Source organism: Erpetoichthys calabaricus, chromosome 3, assembly GCF_900747795.2.
Source record: "Erpetoichthys calabaricus chromosome 3, fErpCal1.3, whole genome shotgun sequence".
NCBI lineage: Eukaryota > Metazoa > Chordata > Cladistia > Polypteriformes > Polypteridae > Erpetoichthys > Erpetoichthys calabaricus.
This window is the reverse complement of record NC_041396.2, coordinates 259,742,822-259,764,521: the sequence shown is the minus strand read 5'-3', so window position 1 is coordinate 259,764,521 and position 21,700 is coordinate 259,742,822. Positions and strand designations below refer to the sequence as shown.

The following is a 21,700-nucleotide window of genomic DNA, read 5'->3' as shown; positions in this document are numbered from 1 at the left end:
CGTAGTCCCGACCATAAACGATGCAGACTGGCGATCCGGCAGCGTTATTCCCATGACCCGCTGGGCAGCCATTACTCCCACTGGCATGCCTCCGCATACAGTCAAACTTAAAATTGGTTCAGTTGTCATGCTTCTCAGAAACCTCATGCCAGCAAGAAGTCTCTGTAAAGGCACTAGACGGACTGTTCTCAGCATTCACCGCAATGTATTGGGGTGTAAAACAATCGCAGCTCCTACCTCACAAACTGTCCATATGGATTATGGGATACTGTATGGATTTCCCTGACCCCATCAGATTCAAATTTGCCTTTTACTTTTACACGCAGACAATTTCCTGTTAGGTTGGCCTTTGCAATGACAATTAGTAAGGCGCAGGGACAAACTTTCAAAAAGATATGCCTGTATCTGCCAAAACCAGTTTTCAGTCATGGACAATTGTATGTTGCTCTCTCCAGAGTTCCATCTTTTCATTCAATTACAGTCGTTTCCTCAAACCCACCCCATTTGGACAACTGTGTCTTTCAGGAAGTGTTCACCCATCAATACATAATTATGCGGTGTATGCTACGCCACGGGTTGGCTAGTGTAATATATTTTTGAAAGTACGTGGTCTCCAGACACGGAGGGGAACTCTTCCCGAGTGTCAAACTTTGATGATAATGAGTGGACACCACTAATGAAAGTAAACCCGCAGAGGAGTCGTCAGACTCTGTTATGTTTATGAAAGTAAAAGTGCGCATGCTCCTTAAAGGCCATAGTACATGCACAAAGGGCTAATGTTGCGGTATTCAAGAGTGCACACTCCAGACACTGAGGAGGACACCCCCTGCCCCCAATCCCGAGTTGATGAAGTCTAATAATACTGACTACCCGTTATGGACAACGACAGGCGACGTCCATCAACCCCACCTTCAACTGGCACTGCTTACGTCCACAACATCTGGAATGTAAAGTGGGATATATTTAATATTCCTCTACTCAGCTGGTAGCACTGCTATCATTGCCACCAAAGGAGCTATCTTACACCGTATTGGAGGAACAGCTCATTCTAGGATGATAAGTGAGAAGATCTGGAGCGAGGATAAAGGCATGGTGGGAACGATTCAAAACTGGCCTCCCTTGATTTAAGTTTAAATAACTCCTCAGTTACTTTTTAAGTTGAAAGAGCTATCACATTCCATGGCAAGTTACGATAGTTCAGATATTGTGATATTTTGGGTACTAATTCTTTGCATTTATATAGCACTTTTCTCACTACTCAAAGCACTCAGCAATTGCAGGTTAAGGGCCTTGCTCAAGGGCCCAACAGAGCAGAGTCCCTATTGGCATTTACGGGATTCGAACTGGCAACCTTTGGTATAGCAGAGAAACCGGATTATCCCTTCCATTTTTGATGGTATTTAATGCTGGATGGGTTACTTTGATTATGTGGAGTTGAGAAAGCTAACAATTAAAGCTGAAATGTGCGATCCAGACTTTGAAACGCAGTCTGTATTCATCCATGTTGCCAACTAGGAGGAGGTTGCATCATCCTGTTGATGCTTATTTATACAACTCGGCACACATACACAGATATCTGGTGTAATAGACAGCATGCATGATCTGGCTTCCCTCTCAGGATATGTCCTGGTGGTCTCTTATCTGACTGAGAGACCAGGGTAGTGAATGGGCAGGAAGAAGGGCAAAACGCTTCCTACCCGTGTCAGATGATTGACAAAAGATGCCAATTTGCTAACAGATACATTGGTGTCCTGGCAGGGATGAACCGAAAATGCTTACCCGGCTGAGAGACCAATATAAAGATGGGACATGGAGATAACCTGCTTGGACTGTTCATTACCCCACACGGATACCCACAGGGCATGCTGGGAGCTGTAGTTCAATGGGGCAGCCCGGTTGGGCTCTGTAGATCATGCCAAAAGGTGCTGCAGGGAATTGCAAGCCTTATTTTATCAAACTTCCATATGACCCGGAGGTACTTCGTACAGGCAATGCCCAGGCACCAGAAGTTCTCCTGAGTCTTAGATAAAAGAAGCCACTCTCCCTCATCCAAGAAAGTTGAAGTTGGGTAGAAGAGTGTGAAGCTTACCAGGGAGGAGTGGAGGAAAAGAGAAGATGTGTGCTTGTGCTTATTACAAAGAAGCCTTTGTCAAAGTAATTAATTGTAGTAGACTTTCATTTGAACCCTTGACTTGTGCCTGTGCAGTTGTGTCTGGAGTGTGGGATGCTGTAACAGCCCTTAAAGGTCACACTGGATACAAAATGGACATACACACACACAAACACAGAGAAAGCCATCATGCTAAAAATGGTCATAATTGTCAAGGATGACTGAATTATATACTGTAAATCCAATGAAAGGTTGAAGATGAAGTTTCATCTGTACTGTAGAAATTTATTAAATTCCAGATTTTATGAAGGTTTAATTCAACCCTTTAGTTTTCTCATTTCCCTCTGTGATTCCAATGCAACATAGAATTGTTTTTTCAGTGGTATGTTTTCCACCAGCCTACTAACTACGCATAGTGAGAACTTTGAAAACTTTTTACATTCATGAAAAGTTATGCAGAAATCTGAGTCAACGTACTCTTAAAATAGATGAAATAATAAGCGGAGATGAACTGACCTGAAGCTTACCATCACAGCAGTGAGCACTGTGGACCTGGCTTAACATTCTAGACTAGTTACGGGATTTGCACAGTTTTAATGTTCTCCCAGTGTCCACTGCAGTTTCCTCTGGATACTCTGCATACCCCCCACCCCGATGTGTGTGTGTTCTCTTATTTTTAAACTCTAGATTGATCTGGTATAAAAGTGTGTGTAAATGTTAATTCCTGCCTTGGGTGCAATGCTGCCCTGACTTGTCAAAAACCTATAATGGAAAAAATGGCTTAGGAAAATGGATAGATTAATTTGAAAAAAAAAAATTGAATAAGCCTAAAATGTGTAAAGCATTAACCCTTAGGCTGATGAGTAATTTAAAGATTGTCAAAGCTGCTTACCGTAGCTCCAGACATCACTCTGGTGGGTATATTTCCGGAAGTGAATACTTTCCAAGGCCATCCATTTAATTGGTGTCTTCTGTGATAAATAAAAATTAATTGAAATCACCTGGAGAAGACTAAAATATTGAAAGAGAAGTTCAATTCACTTGGAATGAACAACTCACTTTAATATCATTGTAAAAGTATTTCTTGTCATCAGGATACAACAGGTCAGCAATCCCAAAATCTGAGATCTGAACAATGAAGTCCGATTTCATTAAGATGTTTCGGGCAGCCAGATTGCTGTGAACTAGTCTTTGCTCCTCCAAATAGGCCATTCCCTATAGAAGAAAAAAGAAAAAGGCAGAGAGAAAGAAACAATGAGAGAAAGGGAGGCTTTTAATGAAAATTTTAACACATGATAACAATATGTACCTGTACTTAGATTGATCATTTCCCAGTAGTGATGAACCAATCAGTCTTCTATTTTTTTTAAATAGTCATATGTGCAATCACAACAGAAAACTTTATATTGCTGTATAATACTGTAGTTAGGAAAAGGTATTCTGGTTTTCTTTTCACATCCCCAAGACTTGCTAAGCTGATAAGCTGGCGGGATAAGCTGTGGCCGACTCAGTTCTGATTTGGACAAAGCAGTTACAAATTAAAATAAAGGGGGAGGATTTAATTGCATCTGGTTCCTTAACAAGATTAATTAGAGGAGATATAGTTCATAGTAAGCTGTTTATCTTCAGTTGTCAGCTACAGATGCGGACTACATCTAAATTCATAGTTTATGCAAATTATTGGGATGTCTTGGGAAATGTATAGAGCTTGTAAAAAAGATAGTGTGCACTCTAGCAGGAGAGACCTTTTATACATTCATCCATCCGTACATTTTGTTTCAATCTCACTCATCCTGAGCAGGGTGGTGGGCAATTTGCAAATATCAAGCACAAGGTGGGGCACCATTCCTTTGCAGCATGAACACAAACACTAAGGCCAATTTAGCATCACCAATCCACCTAACCCTCATATGTTTGGTAGGAAAGCTGAGCACCCTGAGAAAACCAATGTGCATATGGGGAACAGTCAGGACACAAACCCCAGTCTCCATACTATGATGCAACAGCACTACTATGACAACTGTGCTGCCATGCTGCCCTGGATCTTTTATTCCAAAATACGGTGACAAATCCATGCATACATTTTCTAAACCTACTTTAGCCTCAGCAGAGTAGCTAAGGAAGCAGCAACCAAGGAAGGAAGAGTACCTGGACGGAGTGCTAGTCCATCTGAGGGTAAACACTCTGACACTGCCACACACACACACACAGACCAATTTTATACTGCCAGTTCACCTAATGTGCATGTTTTTGGACTGTGGGAGAAACAGAGCACCCAGAGAAAACCCATGTAGACATGGGGAGACCATACAGGGAGGACCTGGGACATGACCTTCTGCCTCCTTGTCATGAAGCAGCAAGACTACCACTCTGCCACCATGCTCCTAGCAAAAAAATAGCCCATTCAACTATGGACTGAATGGACACCTCACATTTGTCAAATATCTTATGTTTCTTAGAATGTATGTGGCGTAGTGTGTTAACTCATCATACCTAATGAAACAAAGCATACTGGGGTGAAGGTTATGGCATTCAAGATTTTGGATAACTTCAGCATTTTTTGATTGAAAACACTGCTGATCCTCTCTGTCAATTATGTCCACTTGGCTTGCCTGGCACTTTTCTCCACATGTTCTAGCTGTATCCCCCATCTTTTCTTTTTGGACACACATATGTCACCTATTGTCTTCTTTTCTTTCCTGCGGTATTCCTCTGTTACCTTAAATCATTCTTCTTTTAGACCTTTCTAGGCTTCCACTCAAACTCTTTGAATGCAAGTTATTCTGTCTGGGTACCCTGGCAGCCAACATGAATGCGCTACTGTTGACAACTGGCACTTCTCCTTTTATGACTTAATACATTTGGAGTTGCCTGCAGTGCAGGTTGATGGTGCTTCCAGTAATGTAATTGAATCCTGGTCTGCTGCAGCTCAGTTGTGTAAATCTCGGCTTTTAACTCCTTGAAGCTGGATTACTTTGTATGCTGTGTCGATTTATTGATATAACCTGTCAATTTGTCTTCTTATATATAAATGTCTACGTGTGGGAGTGTGTCTGTCTGTCTGTTTGGCCGAGAAGTGCGAGGCATCCCGGAAGTGTGGGGCGGCCCAGAAGTGCGAAGCTACAGCGTGAAGCTCAAAGAAAGCGACCCTGTCGCCAAAGTGAAACTGCCGCCGCTGATGTCCAAGTGAGGCAAGCACATCGGCAAAACTAAACCTCCTAGGAGAGGAAAAACTCGCTTACCCACTGACAGACAACGGGGGTGAGCACGTCGGCAAAACAAAACCAAAGAGGAGCTGCTAATACACAACCGATGCGATTGATTGATTGATTGAAGTGGCAAAATCCATCGTTTCTAGGAGCCCAGGCTTTTTACAGCACGGGCTTATACAGCTAGTTATTTAAAAAAAGTTGATCACAAATGTAATTTTCAGTCTCCTTTTAGAATTCTTATTTTGGTTTTCTTTCTCTCATTAGTGATGTCCTGCTTGTTCCTGACACCTCTTCTCAGTTTGCCCAGCCATCCCATTCATTTCTTGACCCTTTTTTTTTTCTCTTTAAACCGTCACCTTTTTGGATTAGCCCATACTTTTCCCATCTGCAGGCACAATTCATTGCAGAAGACAGGTAAGCACAAGGCCTTCTACTCCTTTAATTATATGAGAAATTGTGTTAAAAATACATTGATCTGAGGGGCCACCAGAGGGCACTCTGATGTGGCAATCCTAGGCATTCAGAGGGTATCACTGGCCTTATAAAAGGTTTTTGGATGAGATTTAAAAGGCTACTTTGGCACTAATTTACATTTTAAGAGAAACAGAAAGAGACAGAGAACACGAAGAAAATGATCATGTTAGTATTTTGGATAGGGTGCTGGACAGGTGGATAACATGCCTTAGCCCAGCTGCTGCTGGCCAGGCCCAATAAAACAATTCAAATTTTGTTGGTGTCATTGTACTTCATAATGGTCTCAACTGTCCTGTTTGGGCAAACAGCAGTGTAAAAGTTCCTGTTATGCCTGTACTGACATGCTTTGAGACAGATTGCATACATTTTGTTTTTTTTTGGTAGACAGAAGATTTGCAGGGACTTTGTTTATATTGTCAAACCATGCATGAAGTGACTTGACTTGGCATGGCTTTCATGATTCTGTTACCAATGTTTTGTTTTTTGTTGTTTGCAGCTATTCAGAAGAATTTTCCAAAGATGTTCCCAGTAATCCAGTACAGTTAAAGCTATCTTGTTAAAATGTTAATTATTATCTGATCCTCAAATATAGGGTGGCACACTGAGCTGTTGCGCCATGGATCCCATCCCATTTCCTGGGTTTGACTCCTGCTCCGAGGTAATATGTTTTTGTGAAGGTCGCATATTTTTCGCATTCCAAAGATTGTGTGTATTAGTTTCATTATTATCTTCTAATTGGCCCAGTATACATGTGCTTGAGTGCATGTGTGTGGCACTTAAGGACAGTATGTCACAGTTGGCAACTGCAGTTGCTGAATAAATCACCTGACCATGCCAATTGATATGATGAAAAATCTCTGGACAGGTCAGATTTACTGACTGCATGCCAACCTTCCAGCACAGTCATGCTCGGGCCTTTTTGTGACAGACAATACCATGCTTCCTGACAACTACAATATTGTATGAAGGGTTAACTGGGAATTGAGCCCCAGATGCTGGATCTGTGATGCTATCCACTGCACCAGCACGCTTCCTTAGTCGATATTTTGCAGATCCAAATTGGTGGATGGATAGTGTGACTTAGAGTGCTAATAGTATGAATACAGATCAAGATGTGTACTGGGTCATATATTAGCTTGTATTTACAGACAACATAAAACTTTTTTGAAGGTATTGAAGATCACATCTATCCATCCATCCATCCATCCATCCATCCTCTCCCGCTTATCCAAGGTCGGGTCGCGGGGGCAGCAGCTTGAGCAGAGATGCCCAGACTTCCCTCTCCCCGGCCACTTCTTCTAGCTCTTCCGGGAGAATCCCAAGGCGTTCCCAGGCCAGTCGAGAGACATAGTCCCTCCAGCGTGTCCTGGGTCTTCCCCGGGGCCTCCTCCCGGTTAGACGTGCCCGGAACACCTCACCAGGGAGGCGTCCAGGAGGCATCCTGATCAGATGCCCGAGCCACCTCATCTGACTCCTCTCGATGCGGAGGAGCAGCGGCTCTACTCTGAGCCCCTCCCGGATGACTGAGCTTCTCACCCTATCTTTAAGGGAAAGCCCAGACACCCTGCGGAGGAAACTCATTTCAGCCGCTTGTATTCGCGATCTCGTTCTTTCGGTCACTACCCATAGCTCATGACCATAGGTGAGGGTGGGAACATAGATCGACTGGTAAATTGAGAGCTTCGCCTTGTGGCTCAGCTCCTTTTTCACCACGACAGACCAATGCAGTGCCCACATTACTGCGGATGCCGCACCGATCCGCCTGTCCATCTATTATTATAATTTTTTTTTAACAAATAATAAAAGTTATTCAAAACCATGTTGTTTGCTGTGTTATATAATGCTAATGTGCAGAAGATGGTCTTTTTCATGTCTGCACTTCATTTGTTGTGTAAGCTTTTGTAAGAGAATGAAACTTGTAAACTCACCTTTGCAATCTGTACACACCAGTTCAAAAGGCGCTGTGAGCTAAGATTGTCTTTCTTCTGTTTGATGTGTTGAAGCAGAGATCCATGGGTGCTGAGCTGGGTGATGAGCATTAGGCTGTCACCAGGGCAGATCCCCAGCACTCTCACAATATAGGCGTGCTCCAGACTTCCCAAGAACAACATATGCTGCAGAATAACAATTAAGAGAGAAAATAAGTTTTGATGTGGTTTTGATGTAACCAACAGTGTGATTCATAGTACACATCTGATGGATTTAACAATAGATGGTATAACCAGAAGGGGACACCACTGAGTCCAGGACCCCAAAACAGAATCTCATAAACACAGTCCCAGGATCAAACACAAGCATTTGTTTTAAAAACTACCACTGACCGCTCTCTGACAGCACTGTGAGTGAGTTTTTGGATTTCTCCAGCGCCTTCAATACCATCTAGCCATCCTTGTTAAAGGATAAGCTTAGAGATATGCAGGTGGAAGAGATTATGGTGTCCTGGATAATAGACTATCTGTCAGGCAGACCACAGTTTGTGTGGCTCAAGGACTGTGTTTCTGATATGGATATGAGTGCCATAAGGAACAGCACTGTCTCCTATTCTCTTCACCTCAGACTGTTAATATAGCACCAGGTCAGGTCACTTGCAGAAATTCATTTTGCACTAATGGGATGTACTGATAAAGAGGATGAGACAGAGTACAGGGGTCAGATGGAGAACTTTGTTTCTTGGTGCAAAGAAAATTGTCTGCAACTTAACATCAGCAAAACCTAAGAGTCTCTATGGCCAGTCACTGTTGAAGGAGTGGATGCAGAGGTGGTCCACTCTAAAAAGTACTTGGGGGTCCACATTAATGACAGGTTGGACTGGTCTCGAAACACAGATGGAACTATAGAAGAAAGGGCAGAGCAGGCTCTTTTTCCTTAGGAGACTGAGTTCCTTTAATGTGGGAATCGACATCTTTCACATCTTCTACAGCTCTGTGATGACCAGTGTGATTTTCTGCACTGTGGTGTGCTGGGCTGGTAACATCACTTCAAGAAAGGCCCACCAAATCAACAGGCTAATTAAAAGGGCGGGCTTAGTTATGGGACACACTCTGGACCCCTTGAGGTAGTAGTGAAAACGAATTAAAAAAAAAAAATCGACAAAGAGCTGTATTGGGCAAAATAAAGTAAACATTTTAACTTTGACAATCTGGATCACTTTGGATGGAAGAAATACCTGCTACACACAAGTGGTGCAGTGGTAACGCTGCTGCCTTGCAATAAGGAGATTATGGGTTCTCGTCCTGGGTCCTTTATTAATTGTAAAGTTACATACATAACTCCAAAACATATCCTGATGCAGGCAATACCATGAGGAACACTTACAACAGTGCAGGTCTATATGCATCAATGGGACTTACATCTGTAATTTCATGGAAAGTCTGCCGGCCAGTTCGGTCCTGGATAGTTTTGATTGCAACAGGTATCTTCACAGTATCTCCTTCTGGAATCCACACTCCCTAATGAAATGACAAAATAATACACTTACAAAAATTAACTATGTAAATAACTATACATTAAGAAAGATGACTTCACAAAAGCTCGACAGAAGAGGGTGGCTTGGTGCCACTGAAATTGCTGTTCTTTGCTGGGCTGTAAATATGTGCACTTTGAGACACTAGAAGGAGGCAGAAGCCAATGAAACCACACTTGCTGAGTTAGCCATGGAAATGAAATCATGTTCCAGATTTTCTTTGTAAACTTTGCTCTTTGCTTCAGTCAGTACTAACTAATGCCAATTTACAGGTAACTCAGTAGTCCACCACCCATGTAAAATATGGTCCCACTACACAACATACTCTAAGGTAGAAAAGCTCTTACCAGCTGCCTCACTATATGATATGCAAACTGTATTTTCCAGTCTTCATTAACCTATTCAGTATTCTGTGTTATGGAAATTACTGGGTATATCTCCTTTAAACTGTTACATCATAAATATAATTGTACAGCAATAATCTAGCAATGCAAGCTATGAATTTTGTTAAAAGTAATCTGTTTAAATTCCATCATCTTCCATCAAAGAAGTATATTAATGTGCCATGTCACGCATTATTTGTATTTAAGGGACATCTTAAGGGCTCCTCAAGTTCTGTCACTTCCACCCCAGCCATAGCGAGGGTGCTGTCATGGTTTTTTTTTTTTTCCCCCCACAGTTTCCAGGTTCGTCCCTGTGAGAACCAGTGACCCAGGTCCACTTCCTTCTAGCAGCTCCACCCCTTCTGCTCCAACTTAATATAAACAACTTCACAGCTGCAAGTCATTATTTGGTCTGGAACCAGCCTTGCAAGAAGTCAGAGCTCTCTCGACAACCTGAAGGAATATTTGCTTGTTTTGCACCCTCGCATGCATGTTTCTTTAACCTTTTTCACCAGCATTGTTGTAACATTTTTCTTGTTTAAACCCATAACTATATACAGAGGTGGCCAATGATAGAAGCACAGTTTATTCTTGTATTATTATTTATTAATTGTTATGTTACTTATATGTATTATTTGTCTTATTATCGGTAAAGTTTGTCTGAGTGTAGCAAGCAGACTGCAAGAATGTGTAAATAATGAAGGCTGGCAATTTCAGCACTTACAATATTGTATATGTATAAGTCCACTGTGCCATTGTAACATCCTTTTGAGTTAATAAAATTAATAAAACTATTGTAATAATCATAACCTGCATGTCTTTGTCCATATGAAAAATTATAAACCATCTTTTGACCACTCCTGTATAAATTTATTTATATATATATATATATATATATATATATATATATATATATATATATGTATATAGGCGGCATGGTGGTGCAGTGGTAACTCACCCATCCATAAAATGTATTCTTCTTCAGCCTGTGCAAAGCTTGCCATAATTCAACATAAAAATTGTACATCACATACAAATATTTTATTTAAAACTGTCTAAAATGTATCCAGTAGAAGATTTGAATTGTGAATGCTGCTGGCTCACCATGTTATGTTTTGGAAATGTTCTACACTCAGACCATTTTGGACTACATTTTTTGCATATCTCACAGATAGCCTCAAATGTTATACCACACACTCTGTCCTCTAATATTCAGAGTAACACTAAGCAATGAAGATTACATTGCTGTGTCCTGTATCCCATTGCTCACATAAAACCTCATGTTGCTTAAGTGGAATATTCCTAATCTACCTACCTCAAATCAATGGCAAATTGGTGACTTAATTTATCTTAAACTGAAAAATTGTAATACTCTCCAGGAGTTCATTAATGGTATTCTAAACCAATGATATTGTAAACCATGGAAATCTAGAGAATAGTAATCTAGTTTTAAACAGTTCAAGTGAAGGTGACTCCTTAATGTAATTAGGTAAAGAATTCCACAGACGAGGTGCAGGAGGTGGTCTTTGCATGCTGAACAATTGCTGTATTAATAATAAATGAATCAAATTAATCCGGACTAGGGAATGAAGGCTCTGCTTTCAGTTTGATAGAATTTTTTTTAGAATAATTTGCTGAATTATGTCTTAGACTGAGTTATTATTTACTTGTTTTTGTGTAGTTCTCTGAACATATAAATTGAGAAAGCACCTGAAAATGACATACAATAAAATTTAAAGATTATACATGAATCAAATTACAGTGTGAGAAGGAATCATCGAATTACATTTTTCTAAAATCAAGGCAGAGTGTCCCAAGTATCTGACCTTGTGTACTGTTGTTCCGAAGATTCCTGAACCAAGCAATTTGATTTTCCGAAGTTCTGTGGGCTTGAATATGCGGGTGTGAACTCTGGTGCCTTTCTCACTGGGATCCAGTGGCTCTATGCCCTGTAAAAAGCAAAGACACATCATTAAGAGGGTTAGCGTAGATTCCTATTTGTCCCATTAAATGAATTTCTCCAAGTACTCGTGAGCTCAATGGATGTTGGTTGAGGACATTTTACTCAAATGTAAAGAACTGTAGCTACTGTAAATATCAATGTCAATTTGTTTATAGAGCAAATTTAAAACAACATCGGTAATGTTTTGTCCAAAGTGCTTTACATTAAAACATATAATACACATAAAAAAAATAAATAGAAATAAAATATAATAAAACAGTATACAACCAGCAGTACATTGAAACAAACAAGTGACTAAGAGGAAGGAGCCATCAGTATCACTGAAGATCAGCTAGAGAATAGAAATGCGTCTTCGGTCTAGTTTTAAACAGTTCAATTGAAGGTGACTCCTTAATGTAATTAGGTAAAGAATTCCACAGATGAAGAGCAGCAGCTGTAGAAGTCCTGTCCCCCTTAGTTTTACACTTAGTACGAGCGACAAAAAGAGACAACTGACTATTAGATAGGAGTTCTCTAGATGGCTGGTGTATAACACACAATTGAGATAAATAGATGGGAGCAAACCAATGTATTGATTTAAAAGCCAGCAGCAACATTTTAAAATCAATTCTGAAACTAACAGGCAGCCAGTATAAATAAAAAAGTAACCAAGCAGTGCACCTGAAAGTGTGATCATCCAGACCTTCACATCTAAGTTTAATGATATTTGGGAAGCATGAAAATGAAATGATAAGCTTTACTGGAATGAATAACCTGTTTGCATCAAAACATCATTAGTTCTAACTCAGGTTCTTAAGCACACGTAGTCAAAAGCAGAATTAGTAAAACTTGATACAATAGGTTGCTGGAATTAAAAATATGGGTTCAGAAGTAAAGGCAAAGCCCATTGTGTTGCCTTAGTCATCTGCTTGATTGGATATACTCACACAAGATACCTTTACTCCTCCATTTATGATGAAATCACATAATCCAGTTGAAGGTCATATGGCAAAGGCCTAAATCTATCCTGGCAGGAACCAGCCCTGGATGAGGAGCCTGTCTATCACGTGGGACTGTCCTGCCGGACAGCTATGCTCACTCAGTGAGGGTCAGATGAGAGTCACTAATTAGCCTAATTTAGAAATATTTGGGGTGTGGGAAGAAACCCCATAGAGCAGCGGTTCTCAAATTGTGGGGTGTGCCCCCCCTAGGGGGGTGTGAAGTAAGAAAAAAGGGGGCACGAATGTTGCCATATGTGGTGTAATTTTGCTATTCGTAGGGAAATTTTAAACTTGTAGTGGTGTATTGGCAGCAAAAAATATAGGAATAAATTTTATTAGGGTTTCAAAAAAATGTTAGGGGGGCACGATTAAAACTGTTATGAAAACTCGGGTCGCAAATACTTAAAGGTTAAGAAACGCTGCCATAGAGGCACAAAAGAAACCTCCATAAACACAATTTATTTCCAAGTGCCTTTTTTAATACCAGCATGCCGAAATCACATTTTGGTTGTGGATCTGTAGTTTACATTGTGGGAGAAATATTAATTTTGTAGCAAGACTAAAAATCAAACAGTCACAAAATAGATACGAGTTCTCACATTTGTGTTTACCATGAAACTTCATACACTTTACTCAGGGTTACACCAATAAAGGAGAGCAGGCATGTTACCTCTCCACTCTCCAGGTAGCGCCTCATGGCTCTCTTGCGACGGATTGCCAGCCCACGTTGATACAACACACACAACACAAAGACAGATGTCAAGACTATAAGAGATGCGATGACACCTAGAACAATGGCTGTGACTGGATTGCTGGAAAGGAAAGAAAAAAAAAATGAACAACAATGGGTGATGCTAGGATACACCCACAATACAAATGCATTCATGTGAGGGAGAAGGGCCTCTGTGAAGTGTCTTCATTTGTTTATAATCAGTGTGTGGGTGGAATTTGTCAAGGGGATATAATTAGCACTCAAGTTTAATACATAAAGGCTTTGAACAATAATTGAGTTACATAATACAATTTAGGGGGTTGTGTTTCCTCAGGGCAGACAGGCACTAACAGAGGAAAGGGCAACAACAATTGGACCACAGGGACAAACCCTGGTGGTAGGTAGGTGTCCCAAATGAATACAGGTAGTGACCTCAAGATAACAAGCTAAGTGAATGGGGGCATCTATCATTCTGTCTTCCCATATTTAGTTAGTTCTGACACTCTGCTGAGGATAATACAGTCTTAGTGGAACTGCAAAAACTGACCAAGGGCCACCAGGTTTTAATAATGAATAATGGGACTTCCTTGGAACTGTTTCAGAATGTGATTCCAGGATATCCTATTAAACAGTGTTTTATAAAATGTTTTTTCTTGTGACCCAATTTTGCCTTCTTTGCATCTTTGAGACACAGAATTACCATCAACTGTCATCCCTGGGCAGTAAAATCTCCACAGACAGTTATCCCTGGGAGGGGGTGGGCTTGGTGTGGGTCGTTCATGACAGTCACCCAAGGAGGTGTTCACCAACCCCTTTAAGCAGGTTATAGCGGAGCAAAATTGTTTGCTTAAATTGCCTGCGGTGACCCATCACAAGACACTATGCAAACCATTCATGACCCTTTCCCATTGGCTTCAATTGTGAGTTGTGACCCAAATTCAGACAACACATGACCCAAACTGAGTCACAACCCATAGTTTAAGAACCTATAGTATAAATAGTTGCTGTTAGCCAGGAACGTCCAAGTTCAGCATTGACAGCTAGCAAGAAGTTTTCAGGAGGAAAGGATACTACCTACTGAGAGGACCAGACAGACAGGGTCAGAGCCACAAGACATGCCAGAGTGGAAAGCCATGTGCCTTTCCAGAAGAGCAATAGTCTGGGGTACAGTTTCAGAACAGAAAGACAAATTGTAACATACTAGAAATAAAGGATAGTGTTCAACCAGCACATTTGCCCCTACATATTCAGAGAGGAAGAGAGTGGCCAGTGGTCACATAGCCTCCTGGTGACAGGCAGCTCCATATGGTCACTAGATGAAGAAGCTGTGGCCAATCGTACATTTACGTTTGTGCTCAGCAAAACATTCACAAGAGAACAGTGCTCTCTCATCTAATGCTACAAGGCTGCATGCAGTCCTAGAATTGGAGGACAGGTATTGGGTCACTCCTTTTTTGGGAAACAGGCAACAGAAAGACAAGAAGTCACTAAGCCTCATGTGCCTGTGGCAAAAGAAAGACTGCTTCTGACACTTGGAATTGGATTTAGGGCTTGGTTGTGACCCTGGCCTTAAGCCAGTGGTAACATTGAATCATCAGGAACATGAGGACAAAGGTAAATCTAGCATTGGTACAGAATCCAGGGTTAAGAGAATGGAAGATCTAGGAAAGTGAAAAGTGGTAGGTGTGACTTTGGAATTTTGAAAGTCACCCCACCTGATGGGCTGGTCAACACTCACATTGGTAGCACAGGACCACTGTATGGGCTTTTGTTTATGTGATGCTTTTGTGTTTTCCCTGTGTTCATCCATCCTTCATTAGAGTAATAAAAGCCCTATTTATTGTATCTCTTGACAACTTTTATAGTCGAGGAGGCAGCGTATGATTGGGTGAAGAAGCACACCAAGATGATGGAGAAGGAGGAAGGAAGGAAGGATAAGACATTGAGGGAGGCCAAAGGAGATGAGGCTGGTGGTGTTGGATAATATGAAAAGTATGGATCTCATTCTAATGAAGGACTGGGATCACCAAGAGTGGAGAAGGAAATTTGCAGGGTGGGTTACGGGTTAATCATCTAATCTGGTTAAACATGGAAAAGGCCATTAAACTGATGATAACCATGATAATGATGTAGGTATGGAGGATTGTCATTCTATCTTATTAACAATACAATTTACACATGTTATATCTGCACTGTTTTTACGCAAAGCCAGTGTCTGTTTTTTGGTTACAAGTTATGGGTACAATGGCATCATAGCCTTCAATTTATAAATCACTTAAGTTTGATGTGTTATCTAAACAGGTGTCTGAGCCTCAGTCTCTGTTGTGTCCCATGTTGTTGCCCTGGTGAAACTCACACGCCTTCACAGAGATGAACTATACCGTACAACTGAAATGCAGGATTATTTTGGGTCTCAAAGAGCACACTACATCCTGTTATGCAGTTTCTTACATACTGTGCAGTAGAATGCAACTTTTAGAGTACATACCTGATTATGGGTTCTGGTATTCCACTACAGTCTTCCAAGTTAGGACCTTTGCACCTGTTATCACATAATGCAATTCAACATCAGATATCTTTGACGTTGGCAATAATAGTAGTTGAAATTCATAGAAGAGCATCTATCTTACCCTGAAGTGCAGTTTGGATGGCATGGTTCACATCGATGCTCAGCATTAGCAAATTTAAAAATGGGCCCCTTCTCTCCCATAATGCCCTGAGGACAGGATTCAACACAGTGGGGACCATCTATGAAATGTGCACATGAAGCACATGCATCTGGACCCTAAGAAATGAAAAAAGATAAGTTGAGGTGAATTATCTAAAGATGAGCAAGAGAAAGAACAGAGACGATAACAAGTAAAGAGGGTGTGATGTGTTATTTAAGAAGGTCGCAGTAGATCTTCAATGGTGAGATCGATCTGTATTACTAACATCCTATACAGTACCTGACCATTTCACAATAAATCCATTAAACAAATCCGTTTTCAGGATGTCTACAGAGTTTACAGAGGAGAGAAATAAGCTCTGATTGCATTTAGAGAATATGTTTTTGTATTTGAAATAAAAAATAGGTAATAGCAAGACCTGTCATTGGCAAAAGAATCAAAAAGTCAATCAATCTGTGTCATATAGGGCCATTACATTTACATTTATTTGCTTAGCAGACACTTTTATCCAAAGCAACTTACAAAAGAGGTCAACATAATCGAGTAAACGTGAGTCTGGTGGACTCTTTGGGATCAAGAGTTACAGGTCGATGTTTCCAAACTGAAGAGCTTAAAACAAAATACAAACTAGTTAAAATTGTTTGGTTACAAAGACCTAATAGCTAATATCATTTGGACATTAATTTACCACACAACAGTATATTCATTGAGAGAGTCAGAATTGTAAATGGAGTTGGTCAGCTTATTCCACCAGGTAGGAGCTAAACTTGAGATTTGATGCCACACAGTGGTGACATCACCAGACACCTTTCATCAGCACACCTGATTGGTAGAAAAGGACCTCATGTGTCTCTCTATATGGATTCTGACCCATTGTTTACTCTGTAGGCAAACATCAAGGATTTGAAGTTAGAGAAGAGTGACATGAGACTGCCTCAATTTATTGAACACAGATGTGCTACTGCTTTTTGAATCATCTATAGTGGCTTGGTGACACATGCTAGTATTCCTGCCTGTAGAGCGATGCAGTAGTCCAGACATGACAAGGACAAAGCCTGGACGAGAAATTGTGCTGCAAACTCAGTTAGACAAGGTCTGATCATACATTTGTTGTAGAGAGAAACTGCAAGACAGAGAGACTTTTGCAGCATTGTCAGTGGAGGACACCTGATCATCAATCACCACCCCAAAGTTGTGTACCAACCTGGCATGTATGAAGCTGAGCTGAAAACAGATGGAGTACTGAACAGACAGATGAGCTGGGATAACAAGGAGGTCAGTGTTTGCCAGGTTGCACTGGAAGTGACTTTCCTTCAGACTACAATATCAGTAAGACATGCCGAGATTTTAGCTGAGATCTTGTAGTCTTTTGGAGGGAATGACCGGTACAGCTGTCATATAATCGGCTAGCACTGATGTGACTAACCATGGATTAGGATGATAGGGCCTAGTGAGGACATGTAAAGAGAGAAGAGGAGAGGGCTCAGCACCAATCCTTGGAGCATCCCAATGCTTGCCTAGGCACCCTTGAAATCTCACTAGGAAACAGTACGAACTGCCTAAGAAGTAGGACTCAAACCACTTGACGACAGTCCCAGAGATGCCAAGATCAGAAAGGCTGGTGTAATATGTATATAAGTTTAATATGACACTGTGCTTTGTGCAAATATATTTTATAAATCTGCCGTTTTCTACTCACATGCACAGTTGACACAGAGCCAGTTTTAGGACAGGGGTTCAACATATACGACTGCTAGGCAAGCATTATAAGACAAGTCAGATAGACATAATTGGGAAACGGGCAGTCAGACTGAGGACTGTTGTGTACTATTTGTCTGTCAAAGTCAGCATGAAACTGTATCTTCTTTTGCCTTGTTTGGAATGACATGATTCAACTAAGTGGGGGCCTGCACGTGAAGAAAGAGTTGGAAGTTTGCCCAGCACACCTTTGAAGCCGAAAAAACGAATGGGAGATAATGTCATCCGATCCTGAAAATCCTTCCATTGCAGTGGAGAAAATGGCAGACTCTACACATCGGGGCCCCCACCTCCGAACTGGGTTCTTGCCTTTGGCTTCCTTTGTCTGTTATGCAGCATAAGCTCTCATTAACAAAGTTATTTCTCCTATGTGATTTCTTACCGCCCTATCACGAAGGAAGGGGTATCACCTTTTTATATCATATTTATATAGTTTAGGGTTATGTAACATGCTGCAATTACAAAAGAACTCATTCCAAGGGAGCTAACACCATCTCCTGGATACAGCTGGCAGGGATGATCTGGTGGTTGACCATGTCAAAGGTAAACGAGAGTTCTATTAGGATGAGCACAGATGACATGTTGCCAGACCTAGCCAGCTATATAATATAAGCAATAGTAAGTAAAGCAACCTGTCAAACGTCATTTTACAGAACAAGCAAGAAGTTTAAAGCTGCACAATTGCCAGGTACTGTAAAACACAAGAAAGCTGAAAAAATGAAAATGATGGAAAGCCAACAAAAGTAAATGAGGTGAAAACATTAACAAAGAATACAATCAGCCTAACTAAAATCAGATAAAATAAATATAAATCTATTCTCTAACAAGTTTATTTAGTTCAAAGTGCCATAGGCCTCTCCCAACGGTGTTTGCCCTTCCAACACAGGGCACACTCACGCATACAGGATCTTTCTAGAGTAACCAATTTATCTAACCCGCAAATCTTAGTGATATGCGAGGGAAACTGGAATAAGTGGAGAAAAAAATCCATACAGATATGTGAAGAACATACAAATGCATTGACCAGGCCTCGGATACAAATCCAGGATACTGGAAGTGTGAGACAGCAGTGCTAACTGCTGTGCCATCCTATCACCTAGAAAAAAATACAATCAGGAAAAAAAAAAAAGGTAAGACAAAAGAAACTGATCAGTGGATCATTTAAAATAAGACGGAGCATCCAGATGGAATCATTAACATAAAAAGAGAGGAAGGGAGAGAGTGGGAAATGGAGTAAAGAAAAGTGAAGCTCACAAAGATAAAGCTGCAAGAGAAACTGAGGAAACAAGAGGGTCACTTTCCAGCTTGGCCATTTAATCCTACCTGTCCTCTACAGCTGGGCTGACCGTCAATGTTCTCACATTCAGGATGACAGGGAAGGCACTCGCCAAGATTTGTGGCATACTCGCGAATATCCCTGTTGAAGACCAACACAAAGATTTTAATCATGGGAGATGTTTCTCTAATTAAAACGAAGATGATTTTTTGCAAAGTTTCAGCTGTTTTAGACAGTTTGGCAGACTGGTGCAAAATAATAATAATCTTTATTTATACAGCACATTTCAAGCCAATCAGCACAAAGTGCTTCCCAATGAACAAATACACCAGAAACAAAAAAAAAGAAACAACAACATAAAATCACAGGTTTGCTATGATAAAGTCCATAAAAGAACAGGGAATTATTTTTTAAAAATCAAGCACATTTACAAAGTCTAAACGATAATAGTAGGTCTTTAAAAAAGATTTAAAAGTTGCTACTTAATCCGCTGATCTACTGTAATGCCCAGCAGAAAGCCATTTCAAAGTGTAGGCGCCATCACCTTTTGTCTTTAATCTACACCACTGTCTCCTAATCTTTGTGTGTTTGCCTGTGTGTTTGCAACACATCTACACTCTCCATGAATTGAATGAGATCGTCTCTACGGTGTGAGTGGGGCAGTCCCTATTGGTTAATTAAACACAATTGCCAAAATAGGAGGACAGTCCCACGTGATCACCAGAGTTAGATGAACCAAGTGTGGTCATCAATGTTTTTCCTCCTTGGTGAATCAAACACGATCATCAGAGCGGGTGCTGGGGAGGTCGTGATCTACTTACAATGTTGCCTCTGTGAATCGAGCAGGACTGTTGGACCAGTGGATGGGGTTTCATCAGTGGATGAGGTCAGCTGTGAAACCACCTGTGATGCTGCCACTCTGAACTGAGCGCATTTGTTGGAGATTTTGAGGTCAGGGAGCAATTTTGGAGTTTTGTCTGGGTTCAGTTGTATCCCACCTGCAATGCTGCCACGGCCCACAGGTTAGGAAGCACTGATTTTGACTTTGGAACAGCCAATGGACCTTGACTAGAGGTTCTTAGTGGTCTCACTGTTTGATAAAGTGATTATCAGCAATTCAGTGACATATACAGGAGATAAATCATGCAAGGCCTTACACATAATCAAAAACATTTTAAAACTGATTCTAAACTGAATTGAAAGCCAGTGGAGAGATGCCAAAATCAGAGTAAAATGATTACAAAGTTTTGATCCAGTAGGTAATCTAGCTGGAGTATTCAGCAACAAATGAAGCCGGGCAAGAGAAGAACAGTTCAGCATAGCAAAAAAAAAAAAAGCATTGCAATAACTGAGACAAGATGCAAAAAAAGGCATCAATGACCCTTTCAATGATAAAAAAAGTTCTAATCTTGACAATGCTTCTTAATTGATGAAAAAATATCTACCACTTTATTTACATGAGCTTCCAAACTCAAGCTGGAGTCAAAAACAATCCCTCAATTCCTGGTCGCCGATTTAATAGTTGATGCCACATGCCCAAGGGTTTGCTTTACCTAAACTATACTCAGTTGTTGGCCAATAATTTAAATCTCAGTATTATCAGAATTTAGCTGAAGAAAGTTACAAGACATTGAACCATACAGGCTTGCAGAATCGACAGATTAGACACAGTATTAAATAAGTAATATTGTAAGACTTCAGCATAACAATGAAAGTCAATATTGTGTTGCTGAAATATGAAAATATCCAATTGGAAGCATACACAGTATAAAGAAAATAAATCCGGATCTAAATTCGAGACATGAGTAACTAAACAAGTTAACACCACAAAATAAATTAGCAAGGTGAAAATGTAGCTAACAGAAAAAAAATAGTAAAAAGAAACTGAAAATAAGCACATTAGCCAAACTCACCCTTCTGTAAAATGACATTCTGGTACACATGTGCCTCCTCGACTAAAGTTCTGGCAAGAGAGGCACTGATCTGGTCCTGGACCCCAGCAACCAACACTAGAGCACAGTGGGTCACACAGCTGTCCTTTTGATGCTAAGGGGGGAATAAAGAATAATATTAACAATATTCTTACAAAAATGGTCTTTTACAGACTTCAATATCCAGTTCCTACTATCACAGGCGTAACAGACCACCCGCTATCCTTTATAGGATCTAACTTTTTACATTACAGGCTTACAGGTACAAGGAAAGAGCAGACCTTAGACATGGTGGCAGTCATTCACTGTGCGCATTTATCTTCCATTACACACATGCTCACAAACTGATACATTTCTTGGAATGTGGGAGTACCTGGAGAAAGCCCATATGGAAATGGGGAGAGCATGAAAACTCCACAATAGCAGTGAGCTGCACAGAAATCAAACTCAATGTCTTGAGTCTGTTAGAAGGTATTGCCAACCATGTCACCATACTACTTAATTCATTCTAATTTGTCAATCTACTCCTTTAGAATAAATATAATCAATAGACCACTGCAGCCATTCATTATTCATTAACAGATCTACTTACAACCCCAAATCAGAAAAAGTTGGGACAGTGTGGAAAATGTGAATAAAAAAAGAAAAAAGCAAGTTATAAATTCTCCTCAAATTTTATTTCATTGCAGACAGTATGAACACAAAATAATTCATGTTTTTTTTTGTCAACATAATTTGATTTGTAAATAAATATCCATTCTTGCCATTC

The 21,700-nt window shown here is 40.5% G+C and overlaps 1 protein-coding gene across 4 annotated transcripts in view; it reads right to left on the bottom strand.

Moving 5' to 3' along the window:
* The window catches only part of erbb3a (erb-b2 receptor tyrosine kinase 3a), a 148,518-nt gene that overhangs the window by 30,859 nt on the left and 95,959 nt on the right, over window positions 1-21,700 (bottom strand). For all 4 annotated transcript variants that reach the window (XM_028798126.2, XM_028798127.2, XM_028798128.2 and 1 more), the window contains exons 13-22: window positions 20,914-21,046; window positions 19,048-19,141; window positions 15,928-16,082; window positions 15,786-15,839; window positions 13,256-13,397; window positions 11,469-11,591; window positions 9,147-9,245; window positions 7,725-7,910; window positions 3,170-3,325; window positions 3,003-3,081 (exon numbers count right to left, since the gene is read on the bottom strand). In XM_028798126.2, the coding sequence (XP_028653959.1) occupies window positions 3,003-3,081; window positions 3,170-3,325; window positions 7,725-7,910; window positions 9,147-9,245; window positions 11,469-11,591; window positions 13,256-13,397; window positions 15,786-15,839; window positions 15,928-16,082; window positions 19,048-19,141; window positions 20,914-21,046 (1,221 nt within the window). The remainder of the gene's footprint in view (window positions 1-3,002; window positions 3,082-3,169; window positions 3,326-7,724; window positions 7,911-9,146; window positions 9,246-11,468; window positions 11,592-13,255; window positions 13,398-15,785; window positions 15,840-15,927; window positions 16,083-19,047; window positions 19,142-20,913; window positions 21,047-21,700) is intronic.